We start from the raw sequence: 23,080 nt of genomic DNA on the forward strand, positions 1-23,080 counted from the left end.
CGCCGGCGACGGCGACGCAAGTGCAGGGCGTTCAGGTGCCGACGACGACGTCGTCGTTGGTCCGGTGGGCAGCTGGTACCTGGCTGTAGGTAGAGCTTGCAGCTGTGCTCTGCGACGGTCGTCCCTCTGCTGCTGTTGTTGAGACGACCTTGGCAAGGTGTTCTGCAGGGTGTCCCAGTGTCCCTTCCTGGCGGAGGGACCGCCCGCGGCGACGGAGGAAGAAGACGAGGCTGACAGGAGGTAGGCGGCGGTGACCGGTGCGCTGCTGGAGCCGCCGGAAGCGGTAACCGCTGATACAGCTGCTTCCGGTGCACCGTTAGCCATCGTTGACCCCGCAGGATCCTGTAGACCGCTAACGAGAGGCTCAGGAACAACGACTGGAGGACGTTGCTGGTGCTCGTCGCTGCCCAGATCGCCAGCGCAGCCGTAATCGTAGCTGCAGCATAGCTGCCCGTCCTACGGAGAGGTTCGTTTCACACTGGGTTAGCGAACCGCGGAACGAACGGCAGTCAAGCGATTTTCTTTCTTTCTCTGCTTCGCTTGATTTCGCCCTTTTCCGTTCTCTTTTTTTCTTTCTTAATCATTTCTTTAGATCTCGGATGCTCGACCGGTCGCGGAAAGTCTTGGCACGCGTGCGCGTGTTCAGTGCGTCGCGGTGCGAGATAAATGAAAGCAGGAATATTTGCGTCGAGTGCTCGTAACTAATCATCTAACAGTTCAAATATGAATTGTTCATTGGAACGTAATGAGGGAACTTGTTAACGAGACGAAAAGTGCGCACCTTCTGCGTGTAACTTGCAAATGTATACGTCGCAATGTTTGAGAGTTTCTCGAATGAAATTACGAAGACGTCTAAACGTCGGTCCAAGACTTTTCGCGCCGCGGAGCGATTACTAAGGTCCTCCACATAGTATGTAATTCATTGTTTCGTTGACGGACGACCAACTTTTTTCGTTCCGACGTTTCCGGGTGACCCAACTTTTCCTTGCACGATGCATTATCGTTATTACGTGCACAAGTTAACAAGAATACGACTCATGACAATAATAATCATGCTTTAGGAATTAAAACAATGAATATCCATATTATGTATCCACCTTGTCGGAGCCTTATCTCGGCCACCACAATTTTCCACTTACGGTTTTGGCAAATCATCACAGTACACGATTTTTAGTCGATGTCATGAACAAGTTTAAAGTTCATCGACAATACATCCGGTTCGATCAGCTATGGAATTATTTCTTTTGCCAAAATCGTTGCTGGATGAAATTCGATATACAGAGAAAAGAGACTCTGGTGTTTTCTATCGAATTTCGAATGCAAATCAGAGGAGGGTGCAAAAGAGGCTCAAGTGTAACGAAACCATAATAATAATAATAATAATAATAATAATAATAATAATGATAATAATAATGATAATAATATAATAACAATAATGATAATAAGAATAAAAAAAAATAAAGAACGAATTAAAATGCAATCTGTGTATGTGTGTGTGTGTTTGTGTGTCTATCACCACGTGCGTCGTGCGCCCCGACCGATTCTAAACTGATTTCCTTCTTCTTTTATTTGCAATAGAATGTGCGTTCTCCAATACTTTGATCGAGCTTTTAGTTAGTAAAGAGCCATGGAGTGAGACGGTGCATGCGAATCCTTGTAAACGTGCATTCAGCCATTTTGTTGGAATGAAGGATCTTGACCGATCGATCTAATATTTTTCATTTCGAAAGATTTAAGGACTGAAGTTAATTCGATGCGAAACTTCAACTTCATATAATTCATTTCCTTTTTTCAATTCAAATAAAAACGATGTACAAACAAAATTTAATGAGAATATTGACTATTTGAGATTATTATAATCATAAGATCATGATCTCTGGATTTCTTCTGATTTTCTGTTTCAGATCGATCAAGAAAAATTATGAAACATGCGACGTGCTCGCGATTCACCCGTGGAATTAAATTTTCTTACTGCCGGTACCATCGTCGATCTATGCCACTTGTCGTGAAAATAATTATTCCAACCCCGTAACGTACGAATATAATTAATCTTTGATCAATATCTTATGATTACGAATTAAAAATGAATCCACGTGGCATAGACGACTGGGGAATGCAATTGAACGCAAGAGAATGAAAAAATGAAGCCTGACCAAGACGACCAGCGTGCGGTGATTTTATTTAGAGACCCTCTCTACGTACGAACGAACGAACCAGGGTGACATAAATTACTCTCTCTAATCGAGTTAAATCTAAACGTTTACAAACACAGAGTCGAGACGAAGGGCAAGAAAGCGAGAGAAAGAAAATGAGTACCAAAGTGCTAATCAGAAAAAGCAGGCAGGACAGATGCACTCGAGCTCGTGGACGGTAATTAAAAGAAACGCTAACAATTAATCGACAGACATCGTTAATCAAAGAAATGAATAAAAAATGAAAGAAGTAAGAGGCGGGTAGAGAAGATTATAGGTGAGGTAGAAGTGACGTGATTACCGATGCACACAACACGCGCTATTGCTCACCAATTGGGCGCAGTACGGCACCTGCAAGGATACCCATCGTTAGGCTAATTAGGTTAGTTGTCACGGACGGATATGTGTGCGTTGCACGCATGTATATGTGTTATGACATAATTAATGACGGGATTGTCGAGAGACTTCACAGTTACACAACATTCGTTTTCGCTGTTTAAGAGTCAATCTCATCCCTTCTCGTCGATTCATTTCGCATGTTCTAAGATCATTTTCTGGTTCAGAAGATTCGACGGAAACGAATCGACGAGGTCGAGATCGTTAGTCGAAACCACTCTCAATTAATCGTTGCCAGTCGGGGTTACTGAACACGATCCATGCAGGGCCGACCCGAAGTTCTCGCAAAAATCGGATGGGAATTGGTCTCGATGAGCGCCGAAAATTTATCAACCGCGGCAGTGTTCAATCTATTAAATTATCAATGAAGATTATAAATATCCTCGGCGAAACGATATAAAGTGACGTCGTCGCCGATTGCAAGGGGATGTCCCGATCGTTTCCACCGATTCGTAGTAAGCGAGGGGAAAAAACGAAATAAAATAGAATCAACAACTGTCACTACTAAAATAATTACAGTATAGCTAATGTAATGTAACAACGAGTTATTTCTCTACGTTTACGTATAGTACGTGAATTACTTTGATCGTCGGCATGCAGTAAAATATATTAAGTACAGATACGTATATACGGTGCCCAATTAGGAATCTCGTATCTCTTACCGATGGTGTATATAAGACTATGGAACAATAATTAGAATAATAATGAACACTGCCGCGTGCGAGGCAGCCAACGAAAATAATTACATATAGAATAATAATAATGATCTATTAGGCCAACTTAGGGGCGCCCCTGAACGTGTCTCGTACGCTGGTACTGCCAGAGTAGACAGATACAAATTATTGAAGTAATTTACAAGTGATGAATACAGCCTCGGATAATTCGCATTAACCACAAGACTAGCACGACGCAATGATAGCTTACGCCGAGAGAATTTCGTAAACATCTGACACGGTCCACTGCCAGATTGGAAAATTCAGTTAAAATTCGAACAGAATTTCAGGCTAATTCCGTGATAAAAATTGATTACTGCGTCTTAATGAATATTCTCTCGGCGTAAGGAAGACGAGAATTTTAGCGATAGCCTTGCAAGATCGCGATGTACGAACCGCAAAAAATAAATGGCATACTGGAAATAAATGCGAGTCAGCATCTGGACACAGTATAAGAAAGAAAATTGTATACCACCTTTTTTTCAAGTAATAGCAATATCTACAACTTTTATTTGAAGCATTCTTCGATATTTTGACAAAAAAAAATTTTTCAATTTTTTTGAGATTTTTCCAAGGGGTACCCCTTCAGATTCTGCGAAATTTTCGTTTTTGGCCAATAACTCTCAAACCGTTAGACATACGGAAAAATTGCATCAGATCTTTTTTATAGAGGACAACGAGATCTACAATTTCCATATAAAAATTTTTCGCTAGCGTCAATAGTTAACGAGTAATTTGCAAAAAACTGTTTTTTCGTTTTTCGTCAATAACTCATTAAATATTAATGGTAGCGCAAAACTTTTATATGGAAATTGTAGATCTCGTCGTCCTCTACAAAAAAGGTTGTATACAATTTTCTCGTAAGTCTAACAGTTTAGGAGTTATTGAGGAAAAACGAAATTTTTTATCAAAAGTTGGCTGTTTCGACGGTGGGACGGTCGAATTTTGTCAGTACCCATAAAATGCCGATTAATCATAGTTAACTCGTTAAATATCGAAGTTAGATGAAAAACAACTTTTATTTGAAGCATTTTTCAAGAAAAGAAATTTTCAACTTTCCCCTTCAGATTCTTTGAAATTCTCGTTCCTCCTCAAATACTCCTACACCGTTGGGCTTACCAGAAAATTGCATAAGAACTCTTTTGTAGCTGACCACTAGAGCTACAACTTCTGTTCGCTAGCGAAATGTTTCAAGGTACAAAAAAGGTTGCATGCAATTTCCTCCGAAGTCCACTCGTTAAGGAATAATTGACGATAAACGAATTAATCAATCGATTAGTCCTGCGTTATTCGATTTTATCATACGCAAGATTTAATTATTAGTACGCTCTTTCACAGAATGAACCTACTGTTCTTTCTTATACTGTGATCTGGGTATCTTGTACTATACGAGTGTTACCCAACTGACGCGTTTAAACAAATGACAAAGAGACGAAAACAGATAGAGAAAAAAAGAGCGAGAGTAAAACAAGTATATTTATATGCCGGTGAATGACTTACGAGTGGCGGTCGATCAAAAAATTTGACGTCAGAGGAATATAATTAAAGTCTGAATCGAAGTTAGTCACGTCCATGCAGAATGTAAGCATAGTTAATATTGCGAGAAGAGCGGATCGATCCGCCACGCGTATATTATGGTACAGCGATTTTTTTTTTAAATTATACATGGTTGCTTCCACGTACCACAGCGAACGCAACTGATCAGACACATTACAGACCCACGAAGACGATACTTATTCTTTCTCTATTCATTTACTGACCTTGAGCTCTCGGTTTCGTGTGAGAAGGCGCGAAACGGGAGCGCGGCGTCTGACCAAGACGCTCCTATTCTACTGTACCGGTATCTGCTCCGTGTAAACGAGCGTGGCCACACTACTTGAGCTCGTAGCGCTATCTTCCCCGAATCGAGCAAATCACGTTTGAACGACGAGTTCGAGTCGAATTGAAATATCGATTTTCTTAAATGAAAATGATTCTCATCAAGGCCAGAGCGTTTCTCCGACACGGTTCGCGCCTCGCTTCCCACACGAATCCCCCCCCCCCCTATACTATCCGTATCCTGCGGGACCGACGATTCCTCGGTCCCCTTAGTCGGCGAAGGGGGCCGGAGGTCCTTCTTACCTTGCACTCGCACGTGGTGCACTTGTCATGCGGGTCCTGCCAAGAACTGCCGCTGTCGTGGATGATCCCCGAGTAGCTGCAGGGTCTGGGTCTGGTCAGAATCGAGAGGGAAGTACCGTTTCCGGGCAATTCCCTCGCGCAGGGATCGTCCTCGCAACGGGGACAACAATCGCCGTCCTCCGTGACGGGATTCGAACAGGTGACCGGTGGACACTCCATCTGCCAGCAGTCTATCTCGCCGTACTGAAAGCAATCAGATCCCGACTCTCGATGTAATAAAATGAGCTCCGGTGAGGAAACGAGTGAAACGGAAATTTAAGACGAATAGTTACCAGGCATTCGCATGTCTGGCATTGGTAAATCCATCGTTCCCCGCTCCTGAAGACTAGGTGGTGAAGTTCCTGATGCCTACAGGAGGCCGCCGGGTCGCACTGCGGACAGCATTTATCTCTGTGACTTCCGGGCGCGCTGCAATCGCAGATGGGATCCCTGCAAGTGATCACGCCGTCCTTGCACGTACACCTCCTGCAAGGGTTCCCCGCCGGCGCCAGGGTCTCGCCGTTCTTCAACTCCCGATTCTCGAACCAACAACCTGTCGCACGGTTATTCTTTCACTATCGAACGAGGTTAATTGCTGGACAAACTAAGCGGACCGGTTGGGAGAGTCCCCTAACAGTTAATGGTCGGCGGCAAACTTACTCAGCCTACATTCCACCATAGTGTGATTGTCCTCCTGAGGCGGGCAAACGCACTCGTAGCCGCCCTCGGTGTTGACGCAGTTGGCGGTGGGATGACAGGTGTGCCTCCTCTCGATCGTCTGATCGTTGCACTCGTCGATGTCGAGGCACTGGGTGCCCTGGGTGCTGTCGTGCAGGGCGCTCCTGTATCCCGGCTTGCAACGGCAATAATACCAACCGGGCATGTTGAAACAGGTCGACGATTGGTGGCAGCGGTGCAGATCGCTCGCGCACTCGTCGAGATCGAGCTCGCAGCTGTTCCCGATGTAACCGCGTCGGCAGGAACACTTACCCGGTGCCACGCACTCGCCGCCGTTCTGGCAGGTCTGATTGCAAACGGCTAAACACAAGGAACAGAGATTCTCCGTTGCGATACCGAGTATTTCCCGAATTCAATTTTACTCTAAGGGATGGACGTACGTTTACATGCGTAGCCATCGCCGGTGTAGCCGTCCTTACAGATACAATAGTAACTGCCCGCGGTGTTGACGCAAGTCGCGTGCTCGTCGCACGCGTGATGACCAGTCGCGCACTCGTCCAGCTCCGCGCAGTTGAACTTGTCCACTCTGTGGTAACCCGGAAGACACTCGCACGTGTAGGACCCGATCACGTTCACGCATTTAGTGTTCGCGTTGCAGTGATGGCCCTCGGAGCCACCTTGCTGCTTGCACTCGTCTACATCTGTGTCGCCAATATGTATATATATATATATTTTTTCTTCGTTTAATGAAAGAAACGATTTAAAGTTCTGCGTGGGAGGGAACGTTTCCGTTATAGAATGTCAAGCACCTGTCGTGAATATTACAGAGAACGAGAACCGCAATTCTGTTGACCGCAATCATCGACGATCTGACGAACGTACAAACGCGTCGGAATTGTGTGTCAACACAACACCCACCCTCTGCATATTTCATCGCGGAGGATCGATCGCCGGAAACGTGCCGATCGATCCTCCGCAGCTACAGTCGAGGCCAAAAAATTAGTCCACTCATCGAAATTCAAAGAACATCTTCAAGTATGCAGTTCTTAAAAATAAATCTATACTAATCCGAGCAATCATTCGAACTGTACGACGGATTGAATTCGTGATCTGTTAAACGCGATCACTAGCGAGACGGATAAACGAAGATAGAGGCAGTATTAGTTAGAAGCATTAGGTACCGTGACAGTTATGACCGTCCCCTTGGAAACCGATATCGCAGTGGCAGGCGTACGTCGTCTGGAGGTTCAGGCAGGACGCGTTAGCGTGACACTTGTGGCCCTTCGCGCAGTAGTCCACCCCTGGTTAAATTTGGTTAGCGGATGCAGGGACAGTTAGAATAATTAGCAATCATTTTAGTAATCGGATCAAGCTATTATTCTCATTGTTAGATTCACTTTATTCAGCCGGCATGCGCGATGGCATGCACGCGTACAATTAGTACGAAGGATTGACAAAATTTCAATCGCACGAAATGATTAGAGATTGGTACCTGGACAAAATTTGCAGCACTCCTCGGCCACGCTGATCTGCTCGCTCGGCGGGCAGGGCAGCGGCGGACACCTGGTCTCGGTGTCGAATCTCTTACAGGTGAAGCTGCCGTCGAAACACTTGCATTCGACGCACTGTTTCGGCGACACTTTCTCACCGTGATCGTACATCACCCCGTGCAGGTAACATTGCTCTGTGGACATTCGTATCTCGTAGCTGAATCGAGAATCGGAGCGATAACTCTCTTAATCATCGATACATACTCAAGCAAATGGGACAACATTGTCCCTGAGGAATGACAGGATTCTTGCAGGTGGCGGGAGCGCAGGGCGTCGGCCTGCACTCGATCTCGCCGTGGACGCAAGAACATTGCTGACAGCCTTTCTCCCAAGTCGCGCCGTCCTCGTGGACGGTGCCGTTCGCTCTGCAGGACTTTTGGCACTCGCATTCCTCCACCTTGCTTATCCTGCCCTCTGCAGCGGCTAGCTAAAAGGAAGGACGTCAATGAACAAACGCTAAAAGACACCCGCGAGGGCCCGTCGGACCGGCTACTCACCCTACGCGTTAACTCGTTCAGATTATGCATCAGCTGTTCAACCGTGTTTTGTAATATAGAAAATTGACCGCAGGTAGGGCAGGACGAGTCGAGCTGGGGACACTGGGAGAGGTAGCCATGGGGCCCCGGTATCAGCTTCACGTCCTGCAAAGCACCCTGTGGCGCACGAACGTACGAGCTCGTCTCAGTCGATTTTTAGATTCAAGCGAGAAACGGGGGTGTAAGAAACTGGGAAACTGGGTGAAGGAACAGCGACGAGAAAAGAGGTCGTACCTTGAAGAGAAAGTGCCTGACGTTTCTCTGGCCGACCCAGAGCTGTAGCTGCGGCAGAGTGAAATTGGTGTCAGGTGGTCCGGGCCTGAGCAACCGCCTGTACAAGGGATGACAGTCGACGAGCAGCTCGACCTGCGAGCCGCTTACGCTCAGGGCGACCCTGTGCCAGGCACCGTCGGCCAATCGGAAAGGAAACGCCTCCACGTGGACGCTACCGTCCCGACGCGAGACGTAGTGAAGCCGTAGCTCGTCCTTACGACCGCTGCTCTGCAGCTCCAAATATCTGCCACAATTTCGCAAAAATTCAAACCCTCGCAATTCCCAAATCGTGTCTCAAGCGTTTACTTTAATTCAGACGTCTCGAACACAGTTTAAAAATCGACGATATTCCAATTTAATCGAATGGATTAACTGATCAACAGCTATTGCGACACGAGTAATGTTCGTAAATCGATCGACATCTTCTAAATTGAATGCTCTACGGAATTAGATTGAATTAGAGAGTTGACGTTCCACGCTTATCATGCACCTTCCAGTTAGTTTCTAATTGATTCGTGACAATGAATATCGTGAAAATCTTTCGCTTCGTCCTTCGAATCAAAGACAAATGGAACCGAGAGTTGTTGGCGCAAATCGGCCAAGAGCCAGTCCAACGGCAATTAAAATCAATCTCACGGAGATCTCTAGATCCGTGGAGATCAACGTTTAATTCTGGCTAAACTCCGTCGGTGGTTTCCGCTCAGCGAAGCGTGTTAATTACCGTCTAAATACGTAGACACGTACGTAGATGTCGTGCATCCAATTTGTGTCAGCCAGGTCAAAACGACTAGACTGCACTACTCACGTGCCAGTCGAGGGTGCGACTACTTTCGGGTTAAGTGCTCTCCGTTTCTCGCTTTCCCAACAATTGACACAGTAACTTCCTTAAGACGTTTCTTTTCTGACTTCGTTCACACCCTCAGACGAACAAGGACAAAGCGAAAAGCACAGACAATTCGGCTCATCGATCTCGTCACGTGTTTATTAATTATCGAGTAAAGAACATAAATAATTTATAAAGGCTGACGCGTTTTCTTTGAAAACAAATTACATGTTTGAGATCGATGCCAGAGAGGCGTGGAACGTGTTCCGTTTACGCATAGTTCGAACGGAATGAAGGGAATGGAATGGAGTGGAACGCGGCGCGAGGAATGAAATTACGCGTGATCCCGTGTACCTATTGTTCCCATGTGAAAAGGCGACGATTGTCCCGGAATTGGCCTCCTCTTGTCGCAGAGCGGCGGCTATAGTGAATTCCGGAACCCGCCGGAGTAGCGTGGCCGCTCGTTCGAAGCTCGCCTCGTTCAGTCGGAGCTCCCTCTCCTCGCCTGAAGTAGTAAAACTCAATCATACCTCCGCCACGCTATCTCGCACAGCTAACGGCAGCCATATCTCCTACGTTCCACTCGATTACCAAGTAAAACTCCATTGGAAATTCATTCTCGCTGTTTAATCAATCGTAGATCAACATTATTTCAAACGAATTAATACGAGGATCAACATAAACGTGTTCTCCGCGCGAAGTTTCATCGGACGGACCGACTCTTTGTCGAAGCGATCTACCGTTCAGAGAAGTTGGGAACCGGGTAGAAGCAGAAGTTCCTTTGGGAACATTGTTCGGCTCGATGACAAACGAGCTCGCCAGATTTCGGAATATAGGTCAGCCGAAAATTTTTGGTAGGTCGCATCGATTCACGGTTTCCTGCTCGCAGTTACGTAACGCGAAAATTCGATTGCCTCCGATTCTCGCATCGATGCACGCCCAATTTTCACGGGTGATTTGCGAAAATCAAACGGTTTAACTGTTCGAACACAGTTTTCAGAGGCATCATTATCAATCATTCTACTGACCGTTATATGAATCGTCGTATCGAACGCTGTATTGAACATGTGTTAATTTTTATTCCGATGTTCGTAGCCGGCATTAACTACAGTAGATTGAATCTATTAAGTCGAGTCAGTAACTCGAGACCTCATATACGTCTAATAGTGTCCCATTCATTAGCAAGTTGGTAGCGAGGCACGTGCGATAAAGTTTCAGAAGTGGCATGACGCTCGCAATGGCACGGTACCCGTTGCAAAATTGATCCTGCGGGATTAATTGTTCGCGCGGCCGTGTAATCCTTAGTCGGGGGGCCCGGAGCAACTGCGCACGGGCCGGGCTTCGGGGCCTCGAGTTTCAGCGCGAGTCTTAATAAAATGAGTAACCGGACACCGGGGTGCGCTGTACCGCGCAGGACCATCGAACCATTGAGCCTCCTCTTCGCTCAATTATCCACGTCCACGCTTCATTAACGAGTTGAACGAACGATACGCGTACCCCTTTCGAGCCGTACGTAATCGTTCCAAGCCAACTGGCACACGTATCGATGACTCCTATCCCCACCTCGAGCAAATATACACCGCTTAGCTCGTTACATGTGAATATCCAAGCTGACTCGAACGTGAACACTTGTCTCAGGCAGTTCTCTTATGCAGTAATTACACCGATACATCAGTGATTTACGAGATAAAAGAAATCTCGGTCTAGATTCAATTAATCTAAATCAACATCAGAAAAAGAAACAGTGCATAAATCAGTACTAGAGAACGGTGACAGGACCGGCATTAATTTAGCATCTGCGAACAGATAGTCGCCGCTTCGGAAATAAATAGTAGATTAGATCGCAGTGGGATCAGGGCGAACCTATGGGGTCGAACAATTCCAGGAGCTGGTTCCCTGGATTACAAAAGGGGGATAGCGGGATCTTGTTTTCCATGTTCAGAGGAAAATTCTCTGACACGTGTCGGGGCTATATCCTTTGTCCGCTCGGTCACAATGCTCCTCTGTGATTCGAGCTGAATAAACCGAATCCATCGGGCACGACCTACTGTCCAAAACGATATTTATCGAGGGTGAACGCGAGGAGAACGAACACATGTCCAGAACTTAATGGAAGAATAATAGGGAGGAGATAGAGAAAATATTTGTTTATAACTGATACGAGCTCGCAGGTTTAATTTTCAACGAGCTCCGAAGTTTTGAAAAGAACCGATGCAATGATTCTCAGCAATTTCAGCTGGTCGAGAACGCTCGTGCGAAGGCGAAGAGGAATAAGCATCGCGAAGGGGTTGGAAAAGCGGCGAACGAGGGGTCGGTAATCGAAATTTCTTTCGGGGGAAACTCCTTGGGCCAACCACCCCCGGTTTTCGAGGACGTTGCACCGTCGCCCACGCTTTCGCCCACCGCTGTGTGCGTGTTTCTCAGCCGTCGATCGTTACACAGGGCGCTTCTGAATACTTTATTTCGTGTAGAGCACGTTCCATAGAAATATCGAAAATCTTTTTGCTCATCGGACATAACTCTACTCCCATTTATTTATTTATTTTACCAATATTAGTAGACTCGTTACGTTTTGAAACAGAAAAATCGTTAGGTCGCCCTGTTCCAAGTTAAAAGCGAACAATGTGCAATCCACTGGATGCTCGAAAGAACAATCGATACTCGGTTAAGGCACCGAGGGAATTCCCTCGAAGGGAGACGACGCGGCTATGAAACTGACCTTTCACAATATCGATTAATCGCTCGTTACGTAACCGGCCACGGTGTTCGCCGATAAACGGTAATTGTTTTTCCACTTGATCTCTCTCCCTTTGTATCCCGTCAAATTTTCTTATTACGAACAATATACCACGAAGAATCAAGAAGAATCGTAGTGATAACGAACATTTACAACGAACACAGGATGTGAATCGCCGGAAGGAGGCTTGCGCCCGAAACGACCCTCCGATATGCAAATCAGGCCGTATTCGGGTTAAGAGAGCTCTCGACGGATACAAATTTCGACTCTCTCAATGAAATTTACGACGTGACCCGCACGCAACTCGTGTCGGTCGAAATTGGACAAAATGATTTACTAACCCCTTAGCTCGTCCTCGCAAACAATATTTGAATACGCGCATACTCATCGACCGCTAAAGATACTTCAAAATTGTGATTTAAGAGTCTGATCATACAAAACTTATGGAACAGAAAATTTGAAAGATACGTTCGATATCCAACAATAGACGGAACATCAGAAGTGGAAGGGATAAAGGAAATTCTCATCTATTCTCACTTCACGTCTTATTTTGGCTGATTATCCGCAACGCCCAACGTCAAAACTTACCTTGGAGATAATAGGCTGGCTTTAACCTAACGAGTCCTGGCACCTGTGTAACACCCTGTCGCGTGGTGTTGTGCAGCTGCAACGCTGCCAAGAGGTCTATGCCTCCGCCAGGATCCGTGCCCGTTCTGGATTTCGTACCCAGGACACTGCCACCGGTGCTCTCCTCCGTGATGCCAACGGTGGCCACCGCCGTCTCTTCCTCTTTCTTGTTTGCCGTGCCAGACACTAAAAACAAACAGAAACGTGTCGCTCATTTTAAACACCGACTACCACTCGTAAAAATCAGTCATAACAACGAATCGATTTATTGGCCACGGTATTGTACGGCATCAGACGCGTTACGACTGTTTATAAAGTCATTTTGACGAATGTTCTGCGCGCGTTTAATTGTTTATACGATGGTTTATAAAGGGTAAAAGAACGTTCATAAATTGCACTACGGATGGACCACCCGGATGGTGGGAAAACCTCCGGCAGAGAAAAATGGCCCGTCGGCCACCTGACAGAGCTTTCAATTTCCCGAAACGGGTCTCCTTTACCACCCTTTACCGGTCACTCACCGAGAGCGGACATTGTTATTAGCACGGTCAACCCCTTTGCAACAAGGTAAAAGGATATTGGCAGGTCGGGAAAAAAAAGACAACCGGAAAAGCTTTTTCCCAGCCAGGTTCAATCATCGTTACTCGAAATGGATTTTTCGTATAAAGCTGTTTACGATGAAGAGAGAGAGAGAGAGAGAGAGAGAGGACAAGGGAAAAGCAAGGAAACACCGATAACGAGCGTCGACCATGAAGACTCGATCGATACCAGCACGCTTCTTCGAGAGGGCTACCTCTCTTTCCTTTTCTTATCTACCGCTCCTTCTCTCGCCTCGACGATGAATGCTACTCGAACGGCCCTTAGCATTTTTCAGGGGAAAGAGAGTGGAAATACGCCATTGAACTTTTATTGCTTGTCGAGTGGAGGCTCGTTCGACTTCGAGACCAGGCGAGAGAAAGCCCGATGCACGCATTTCAGTTTCATAAGCGAAGGAAATGGACCGTTTCGAGTGCACGCGATATCTTTTACCTGCGAGATGTCTGATATCCTATTGAAAAGGAGAAAAGCTCGGGAAGTAAAGATAACATCTTGAACGTGACCGACAGTATGCACCGTGAATCGCGCTTTTTACTGATATGAGACGCGCGTCTGGACTAGCGGCGCCACGCGGGTTATGACACGAGTCGTTACAAACGTCCAAACACATTTCCTGTCGATCAAGAGTCAGGAGTGTCGTTTCGTTCCACTTCCTGAAAGTACTTTAACCACGCGGGTCGTAGCTCTGTTTCGTGCCGGACGCGAAACGTATCGGGATCAGAGATATTCTGATCTACTAAAATTATCTGTTCGCAATTAGCGAGAGCCGACTTCGAGGCGAAACTGGGAAAGAGAATCCTCGCTTTGCATTCCAGCTTGAAAAGCTTCAAGGGCCGTCGACGGCTCTCTACCAACAAAAACAAGGAGAGAACAGACGGAACAAAACAAGCTGGTTAAAAATTTCGGAGGCGAATTCTAGAGGCTTGTTCGCTAATTGACTGGGATTCAAGTGACGAATCAACGGGGCCATTGAGGAGCCGCTCGAGGGAGGACGGGAGGTACGGCGGGCCAACAAAACGGCGTAAACAACGCGACGTGAAACGTTTCTAAAACGGTCCGTGAATCGCTCGCTCTCGCTGTTTTTAATTGCGTAACGAGCCAAAAAGAGGCGCGGGACGCTTTGATGAAACAATCGCGGGATTTTGTAGATGGAACAACATTAATTGGAGCAAATCGTCCGATTAATTAATGGCGCCGACTAAAACCGTGCCTCGTCGTTGATTTATCTGTTCCAGCAACGTCAACGACCATTCCTTTGACCGCGGTCCCCGCAGGATCCACACGACGTTAAAACCGATAGACCATCGGATAAAGTAAATGTGTCTAATACATCTACTAAATAAAATGGGTACCAATTTTTCAAAGAACTGAGATAATGATTCTAATAAAAGATCCGTGAAAGGGTTTTTGTTGGAAGCGATAGTAAACGACGCGTGCGGAATGAGAAAAGTGGTGCAAGCCCCATCGATTCGGGTCGCAAAGGGTTAACGAACCGGGGCGAATTTCTGGGAGGCGGCGCCCATGTTCATCTAAGTAAGAGCGACGGACGCGTTCTCGCGGCCGAAAACGCTCGCCACGGTGTGTGTGTTCGTGTTTTAAGTGCGAGCGTGTGTGCGCCACCGACGACGCCGAACGAAACAGGATGGAACGACGACGACGACGACGACGGTGGCAGACTGCCGGGCGTCGCGACGCCCGCTATCGAACCGTACGCGGCATTATCGTCGAGAAAGAGATAGAACTAGGGTGGAGCAGGATCAAAATCATTTTCTCCTCAATTAATTCGCATTAAGAAAATATCATTTATTGGATACACATACGAGAAAATCACGTGACATGTCGATTCATATTGAGATACGACAGAACCATTTGAGATACAGTTTCGTTTGATAAAACTAGCTGAAAGAGGACCTCGCAGATTGCAATTACGGATTTACTAAAATGTCCAAGTCATTCGCCATATGTTCGCGAACGAGCCGGTACGAGACACCTACACACTCTTCTAAATGCTTCGACACTGGTGATGATGATTAACGAGCCTGGCCACACAGATACCATCGATATTTACAACCTGCACCTATACGACGATGATCGAGTGATCGGCAGTGCCGGTGTCAAGTTCACTGATGAGATAGGCACGTGTACTACACGCGGATGCGTTGATCCTTTTTCTGGTGTCCCGAGGAAAGATTATTTAACGGTTTCTACTGAATGGATGTCGCTGAGGCATATCAGGACTTTTTCCAGGTGTCAGTCGATTGTTACAAAGTCCTGGTTAAGAGTCTTCTTTTACTCGCTAGGAGTCGGGTTATTTAGTGGCGGAGTTAGATTGAATGGATGCTGATGAAGTAGTACGAGGGTCGTATATTATTTCGGTTAAGTCGATGGCTTCGTGGCCATTTGGAATTTTAGAATCGTTGTAAATCTCCTCTTGCCCTAACAGTAAACATCTACAAACTAGTAGAACATCCACGTCCCGATCAACCATACGCTACCAATTCTAAGTACGACGCAACGTGAAACATTTACTCAATTTTGAGTTTTTTATGCATAATTACATTTGTCATAATCATTGATGATATAGAATTTAGCGTTCTATAGAAATTATCTGTTCTACTAATTATGGTCGGTAGCGCGTAATTAAATTCAGAGTCTGATTACTGTATTAGCTGTTGATATTGGCATTCCCGGTATCGACAATATTGCGAACGCAATTCGCGTAAACCGTGAATAAAGCCTTTTAGTGAAAACGCTTCCGCACGCGAGGATAATGACCTTTCCGCGTTCTCGCCCGCATTTATCATTCATAACCGTCGTATGCTATAAAACCACGCACAACCGTTGTTATCGAATTTTCCCAGCCAGCGCAAGCTTCTCTCCCGAACTGTCAACCGATGAAACTTTTATATCAATTTAATCGTTCAGCTATCGACGTACCTCCCAAAAACAATAACGATGTCTATCTGTTTTGCCGTGTACGTTTCTACATATTTTTGTATATCCAATTTCGTATAAATGTATAGGAGGAAAAGATGTAATCGGGATTTAAATTGTATGAATCATGAGGAGATCGAAAGAGCAAAGCTCGGGAAATAACAAATGCAAGCTTCTCAGTGGGAAGCTCACGCGATCCCCGTATTATCGACAGCAGTAGAAAAAGGCTGATCCACATAGAGAGGCTAATAGCATGCGAGGCATCAATCTCGCGGGGACGAAGGGGCGGAGGTTCTATTTTTACGCGGGTGTGCGTGCAACGCGCGGCGCATTTTTCATTCACGCCAGTGGAGAGTAAGATCCCGAAGAAACGAAACGAGCATCGAATGCCAGGAACCGTAGCTGTCGAATCGATAACACCCGGCGACGATAGTGTTCTCCGTGACCCGTCCTGTCCATCGATCCCACTTCAAACGACCCTCCAAATTTCTTCGCGACTCTTCTCGGAACTCGATCACGCGAACGCTGATTATCGTCATTGGACTCAGAAATGACAAAATTGGGAGTGGTTAAGTCGATGAAACAAGGGCGAGGAATACGAGTCAGCCCTTCGACGTTCATCGAAATCCAATATGTACAACGTTCTGCCTATTTTTACTACCCGAAACGAGGAATAACGAGAAAGAGAGGATGACGTCTTGAGTTTCACTTGAACGTTTGTTAGCGTTTCACGCGATCGATAGCAATAATCGTGGGCACGGTTATGCATTATTCGAAAGTTTAACCGGCACACGAAACTTCCTAGAAGAACTAGTCGAACGTGACTCGTTCAATCGTCCGCAGGTACATCGATCCGTTTACTAGGCACGCGAATTTTTCAACCGAGTTATCGCTGTCATACGAGGATAATTGCTCGGGACTCTCATGAATGAAACATGTACCTCGCGTCGACTCTAATAGCCCTGATAAATAATTTAATCATGGCTCTCGCAATAGACGTTCTAAAACCATGTTATCATCTTTAACGATAGAAGTAAATAATCGTAAACAGAAAATCCTATCGACGCTTTTTCGTTTTCTCGATTCTATTCAAGAATTGACCGTCGCAACTGACGACGATTAATTGCGACAGTAATCATTATACAAGGCTGGTTTGGTTTTTAATTTCCACGTGGGATTGGATTTCGAGGCGAATGACGCGCGGCGTGATATCCGCGAGCCGAATTTCACGAGAGCGTTGAAATTTCTCGTAACCGAACACGTGACACACTAGCCATCGAATATCACAACGCGTCGACGGAATTCCGACGCCGTCGCGGCTAAAAACTGCATGTGTAGAATCCTCGTGCGACGCTCACGAGGTTCGACCAGGGTCAAGGCCGCCGTGGTTACTCCCTATGGTCGATACACCTTGGAATATTCGCCTAACTTAAACACAAATCGTGTTTTCCGTCTATTAAAACGAGAGGACATTTGGGGAACCGTGCGAAATTATGATAATTTAAACTAAATAACTCAGTTTTGTTATAGGAATAATCGTAGCTGTGTATTTTTGCTTCGAGGAACGGGCCAACTCTCAAAATTGCAATAAATGACTGTTTATTTAACACGTTTGGCAATGGGATACAATAAAGTAGCACAGTGAGATTTAAAGCAACAAACTACTGTTGTTATGGCAGTATAACGTAGTTATAGCGGGTTTTATGCAACAAAGTAGAACAGGTTCGTTATATCGAGACGCGTCTGGACAGATTTATGTAAACAGGGGAATCTACACAAAGTTTTAACAGATTAAATCAGTCTCCCTGAAAGTTCCCTTACGTAACGAGAATTACCACCTATTCCTGCTCTACCAGGAATAAAGTACGTACGAGTTCAAATACCCCGGTGGAGAGAATGCTAGCTTCTCGTGACCGTTGTCATTTCGCGAAGTTTCGCCGAGATGTTGAAATTAACGAAACGAAATTCCGTTTTCAACCGTGGCGGCGATCGATCCACCCGCGCGAAAGCAGCGTCGATCGAGGAAAGCATTAGGCTTTAAGGCGGCCTTTTTCAGGCTTGCAAAGGCGATTAAACTGGGAAGCTGTTCCCGTTGTAGTCGCGGCCTTGTCGAATCGCTTCGCGCCCGGCGAACGTTTAAACGAACTGCTTGCATAATCAAAGACTAGAAACTGAACTTTCCCTTCTCTCATCGCTCATTAATTTGAACCTACGGATTCGAAAGCGTAGCGCTGTTTTTATCTGGCAGGTTTGAGAGAGGCTGTTTCACCCCGTGCGTGGCTGTCGGTCAGGTGCCGGATATTTAAATCCACCTTGTGCTATTCTTAATGGACGTGTCGCTCGATCGGCCAGTCGCCACGGGACTCAGCCTTTGTCGTCTCTTTGGAATTTCATTCCATTGCTCGACCTAGCCTCGCGTTCTCTTCTTCGTCTACGAATGTTCCGTTGCCGTGATAACAATGGAACATCGCGCCCGCGTGAATGGGGCACGGTTACATCGACAGTTTACCGTTCGTGAATACATACGCGACGTCATGCTAGTTTTATTACCGTTCGTCGAATCCGAGATTTTCTTAACCGCGTTCTCAACGTTTTAATGGGTCTATTTGTTTCGTTGGAACGGTAGTTTAGGTTCACGGCAAGGCTGCCGGAGTCGAATTTTTATCGCGCAATCCACTCTGCGGTCGCGTGCCGCGTTTACGTTACAGCCGGCACGAAGACTCCGTCCGACAGGGTGTAAAAAATTGATTATACGTTACGTAAATTCAGCAATGCGGTGTATTTTCGTACCGATCGATGGGACACCCCATACGGAAGAATTCAAGACACCCGTTCGCCGCAAATAATCGCCGCCCGGATGTCTATCAGTTTCGAGATTTGTGAGACGAGGAGCGAATAAAATTCTATAGGGTTAGAGCAGTTCGAGGGGGGTTGAAAGGTCAAAGTCACCGTGGCGCCAATGGCAGGCCGTCAGACAGAAAAGAAGAAACGCGACAGGGACAGAGACGCGTCGACGTCGACGGCGGTGAGAATGCGTGTTTCACAGTCTCGCAACAAAAGACTTTACGAGCCCCGGGCTACCTATTTTCGAGAAGCGCGCGACGTTTTACGAGAGGCAACCTTTTTCGTACCCCCGAAACCTTTCTTGGAGCCGCCCCCTTGCTGATACTATTCGTGGTACAATGAGACAGTTTCCGAGGCTCGCACGCGAGAAGCGATGGACAATTGACGCATTCATAACAAAAATAACCAGGAATCCGTATCCGACTTGGCGCTAATTGGTATTCTCGAGTCAGAAAATCCGATCCTGGTGCCTGTTTCTATTTCTCCGTCGACTACTACCCCTGGCAAATTGTAATGAACCGACGTACGAGGCTTCACGTACTACGCGTGTCACGGCAATTGCAACACGACATGTGAAACGACAAATCGTTCACCTATTATCATTTTTCATTGGATCGATCAAATTATTTTTACCAAAAGGATTTTTAGCAATAATTCAGACTTCCGGCCGTGTCAGGATCAGAAACTAGCCATAACTCGCATCAGGTGTACTTGTCGTTGCAATAGGAGTGTTCGTTGCCCCGGGGATCTCGTTCTGTCACGAACAACGCCAGATATCGTAAATTCTAGCGCGTGTCACCGGCAACCGCCTCCCTGTATCCGTATTCCCTTCCTTATATCCCCGGCTTCTCATTTGCCCGTTTTTTTACTTTCTGGCGAGACGCGTATGGAAATATGAAAAGCGGACGTTTCCCGAGAGACACGGGAAGGTGGAAGTATTTACGGTGCGCTCCTTCGATAAAGATGTGCGCTAACCGCCACGCGCGGACAGAATTACGAGGCCGAATAATAAGGCAAGAGACATCGGAACGAGCGTATTTATTCGACGCTCGAAATAGGTCGTTCCACGGCGAGAACCTTTGCACGTTATGAACAACCATAACCGGCCGCTCTCAATCATTTCGTCAGTCAATAAAATCCCCGGGACACAATTTTAATGCGTTTTACGTACAATCTAGGACAGATGTTAAACGCCACGTACGACCACTCGGATAAGAAATTTATGGGAAACTGGAGATATTGAATTTGATTCCTGAATGCGGTCTATAAATCACATGGCTAAAGAATTTAATACCGTAAAGGGGGTGAATATCGAATCGAAATGGCTTATTGGAGAAAACCGAATGAGGATAAGAAAAGGAGAGGAGAGGAAGGCTGGCCTTTTGACAGGGTCATAATGGGTTCATTGTATTTAAAGTAACGAAGGTTATCGCGTCTTATTAATAGCGCCTCATAGAGATTAAGGCGAAACCTCGTTGCCGGAACGTGAGAAATAGCGACTCTCCGTTCGACAAACGTTGAAATAGAATCGCGATTATATTCAAGTCTCTTGACGTCCGTTACCTTCCTTATTTTCATCAAGCGGATTCAGTTACTTTTTACTCAATGAACGATCTGATTTTTGATCGACGTCTAATTTCAACGATTCTCTTGCGCATCGAAGGAAACGTTGTGAATAACGTGAATAATTCACATCAATTGAATCGAGTTTGGTTGTCAATCAATCTTTAAACATTCCTGAAATATTTAATACGTGACTCGTATCGATGATCGGAACGAAAGTCCGACGGTTACGTCGACGGCCTTGCACGAAACACGAGATCCTTCTATTCGATTCGACTATCCGCAACTATAATTTCATCTACAGACAAAAGACACATTCCTATTTTATTTCTTGTTACATCGATCCAAAAAAGCTGATAAATGTGTTTTATCCGAGCTAAAATTAGCCAGACATTGACAAATTACTTCGTACCCTTGTTGTGCCACAGAGTATCGCGTGTATCTACATATGAAAAGGCTCGTTCGAAAGTAGTTCGGTGAAGTACAGCCATTTGGAAGCCGTTGTCGGGCGTAAAAGGAAAAACGGTCCCGGGGAAGGAGTCAGTCCGGAAGCGTGCTAAAAGCCTCGCTTGGAAATTGAAGCGCACCGGATTCCTTTAAAATCTCTCGGCGATTACGCGTGCTCGAGGGTTCCCTCTAACGTTCGCTCGTACAAATTGGAAAAGGCGAGATCATTGCTGTTACATTTATCCGTTTCTCTTTATAGTAGAAACAAAATTGTATCAAAGAAAAATCTATCGGGCATTGAATCGAAATGACAGGACAGAGTTCCGTTACGAAGAAATATCTCGTGTCTCGCAAGTTCTTTCCCGAATTTGTACGAATCACTTTCCTGCCACAACCCTCGTATTTACCGTGTCGAAACGGCTCGGTGGAAGGGAAGCAACGTCGAGGGGGTGGTTCAATCGAAGTTGGTCCGTCTGGACGAGCACGGCTCAATCCCGCGAGAAGACTCGAGAAACCCCACGCGGAGGAGGAGGATGGGAGACAATTTTCGCGCGATTCATTCCCTACCCCTTGGAACAGAAGTCCTCTCATCCCTCTGTAGCGACCGTGAAATCCCGACCGCTCCCTCGAACCATGACCACTCGATAATGAGCAATTCGCTCTCCATTTCCCAGCCTTTTGTGCCCCCGGCCCTTCGTTCACGCGTGTCGCCTCTCCCTCTGACTTCCATCCTTCGGGACTCGCCGTATGTTCGTTAGCCCGCTTCGTTTCGTCCTTAGGGCGCTGTCTGAATTTCGCTAGATCAGCCAGAATTGAACAGAAATTTTCCACCAGGTTTCGGTAGAAATTCTCGGCGAGTTTCTCGTAACAGTGACAAGACTGCTGACGCTGATTTCATACATTTACGAAAGAGATAGATAAACGGATGCACAGCTTGCAAGAGTAGCATTCAGACACGGCGGAAATAATAAGCTTCTGAGAAAACACTTTACAAGGAACGAATGCAGGAAGAGGAAAGTAGGAAACGGTTGCAACTGCTATCTAATATGTATGAACTGCACGTCGGAGCAACGATAACTAAATGACGATCATTTATTCAGTCCTGCCCTTTCCACTGGCTGTCAATCATCGTGAATGTTGCACACTCGAGACCCGATCGAGGACGATCGACGAGCCACTCGAAATAATCGGCAAACGGGTGTCCTCCCTCGATAATCGACGTCACTCCCCTCGCGTGCACCAGAAAAATATTTAAGGATGTATTGGCTATACAGTCAATCCCAAAAGTTTATGCACTTTAGAAACGCATTTTTTAAAAAGAAATCAGACGTCGGAAGAACAATGCTAATAATAATCAACAAAAAAAAATTTCCGATTTTTCCGAGATTTTTCCAAGGGGTACCCCTTCAATTTCTTCCAAATTTTCGTTTTTGGCCAATAACTCCCAAACCGTTGGACATACGGGAAAATTGCATTAGACCTTTCTTGTAGAGGACGACGAGATCTACAATTTCCATGTAAATTTTTTTCGCTAACGTCAATAGTTTACGAGTTATTTGCAAAAAACTGTTTTTTCGTTTTTCGTCAATAACTCGTTAAATATTGATGCTAGCGAAAAAATTTTATACAGAAATTGTAGATCTCGTCGTCCTCTACAAGAAAGGTTGTATACAATTTTCTCGTAGATTCAACGGTTTAGGAGTAATTAAGGAAAAATGAAATTTTTTGCCAAAAGTTCGCCGTTTCGACGGTGGGAATGGTCGGATTTTGTCAACATCAATAAAATGCTAAATAATCATACATAACTCGTTAAATATCGAAGTTAGAAGGAAAACAACTTTTATTTGAAACATTTTTCGCAATTTTGAAAAATTTTTCGTCAGCGTCAATACTTAATTGGATATTTGCTTCTATACTTTTCAGCACGTAGCTATTTATTATTAGCATTCTTCTTCCGACGTCTGATTTCTTTTTAATTATAGGAAATGCGTTTTTCTAAGGTACATAAAC

The 23,080-nt window shown here is 45.7% G+C and overlaps 1 protein-coding gene and 1 long non-coding RNA gene across 2 annotated transcripts in view; one reads left to right on the top strand and one right to left on the bottom strand.

Moving 5' to 3' along the window:
• LOC108632884 (protein kinase C-binding protein NELL1) overlaps nt 1-23,080 on the bottom strand; it is a 50,899-nt gene that overhangs the window by 6,232 nt on the left and 21,587 nt on the right. Inside the window, 13 exon segments of the mRNA XM_018037733.2 lie at nt 3-456; nt 2,494-2,543; nt 5,423-5,665; nt 5,755-6,014; nt 6,122-6,499; nt 6,580-6,840; nt 7,321-7,440; nt 7,632-7,823; nt 7,894-8,116; nt 8,187-8,342; nt 8,460-8,742; nt 9,676-9,826; nt 12,647-12,871. Coding sequence (XP_017893222.2) covers nt 3-456; nt 2,494-2,543; nt 5,423-5,665; nt 5,755-6,014; nt 6,122-6,499; nt 6,580-6,840; nt 7,321-7,440; nt 7,632-7,823; nt 7,894-8,116; nt 8,187-8,342; nt 8,460-8,742; nt 9,676-9,826; nt 12,647-12,871 — 2,996 coding nt within the window.
• Nucleotides 378-3,728, top strand: LOC113463859 (uncharacterized). The gene is made up of 2 exons (XR_003388687.1): nt 378-466; nt 1,905-3,728. It is a non-coding gene; the product is annotated as an uncharacterized LOC113463859 (long non-coding RNA).

Source organism: Ceratina calcarata, unplaced genomic scaffold (genome assembly GCF_001652005.2).
Source record: "Ceratina calcarata isolate Rehan_Ccalc_2016 unplaced genomic scaffold, ASM165200v1 scaffold178.2, whole genome shotgun sequence".
Lineage (NCBI taxonomy): Eukaryota > Metazoa > Arthropoda > Insecta > Hymenoptera > Apidae > Ceratina > Ceratina calcarata.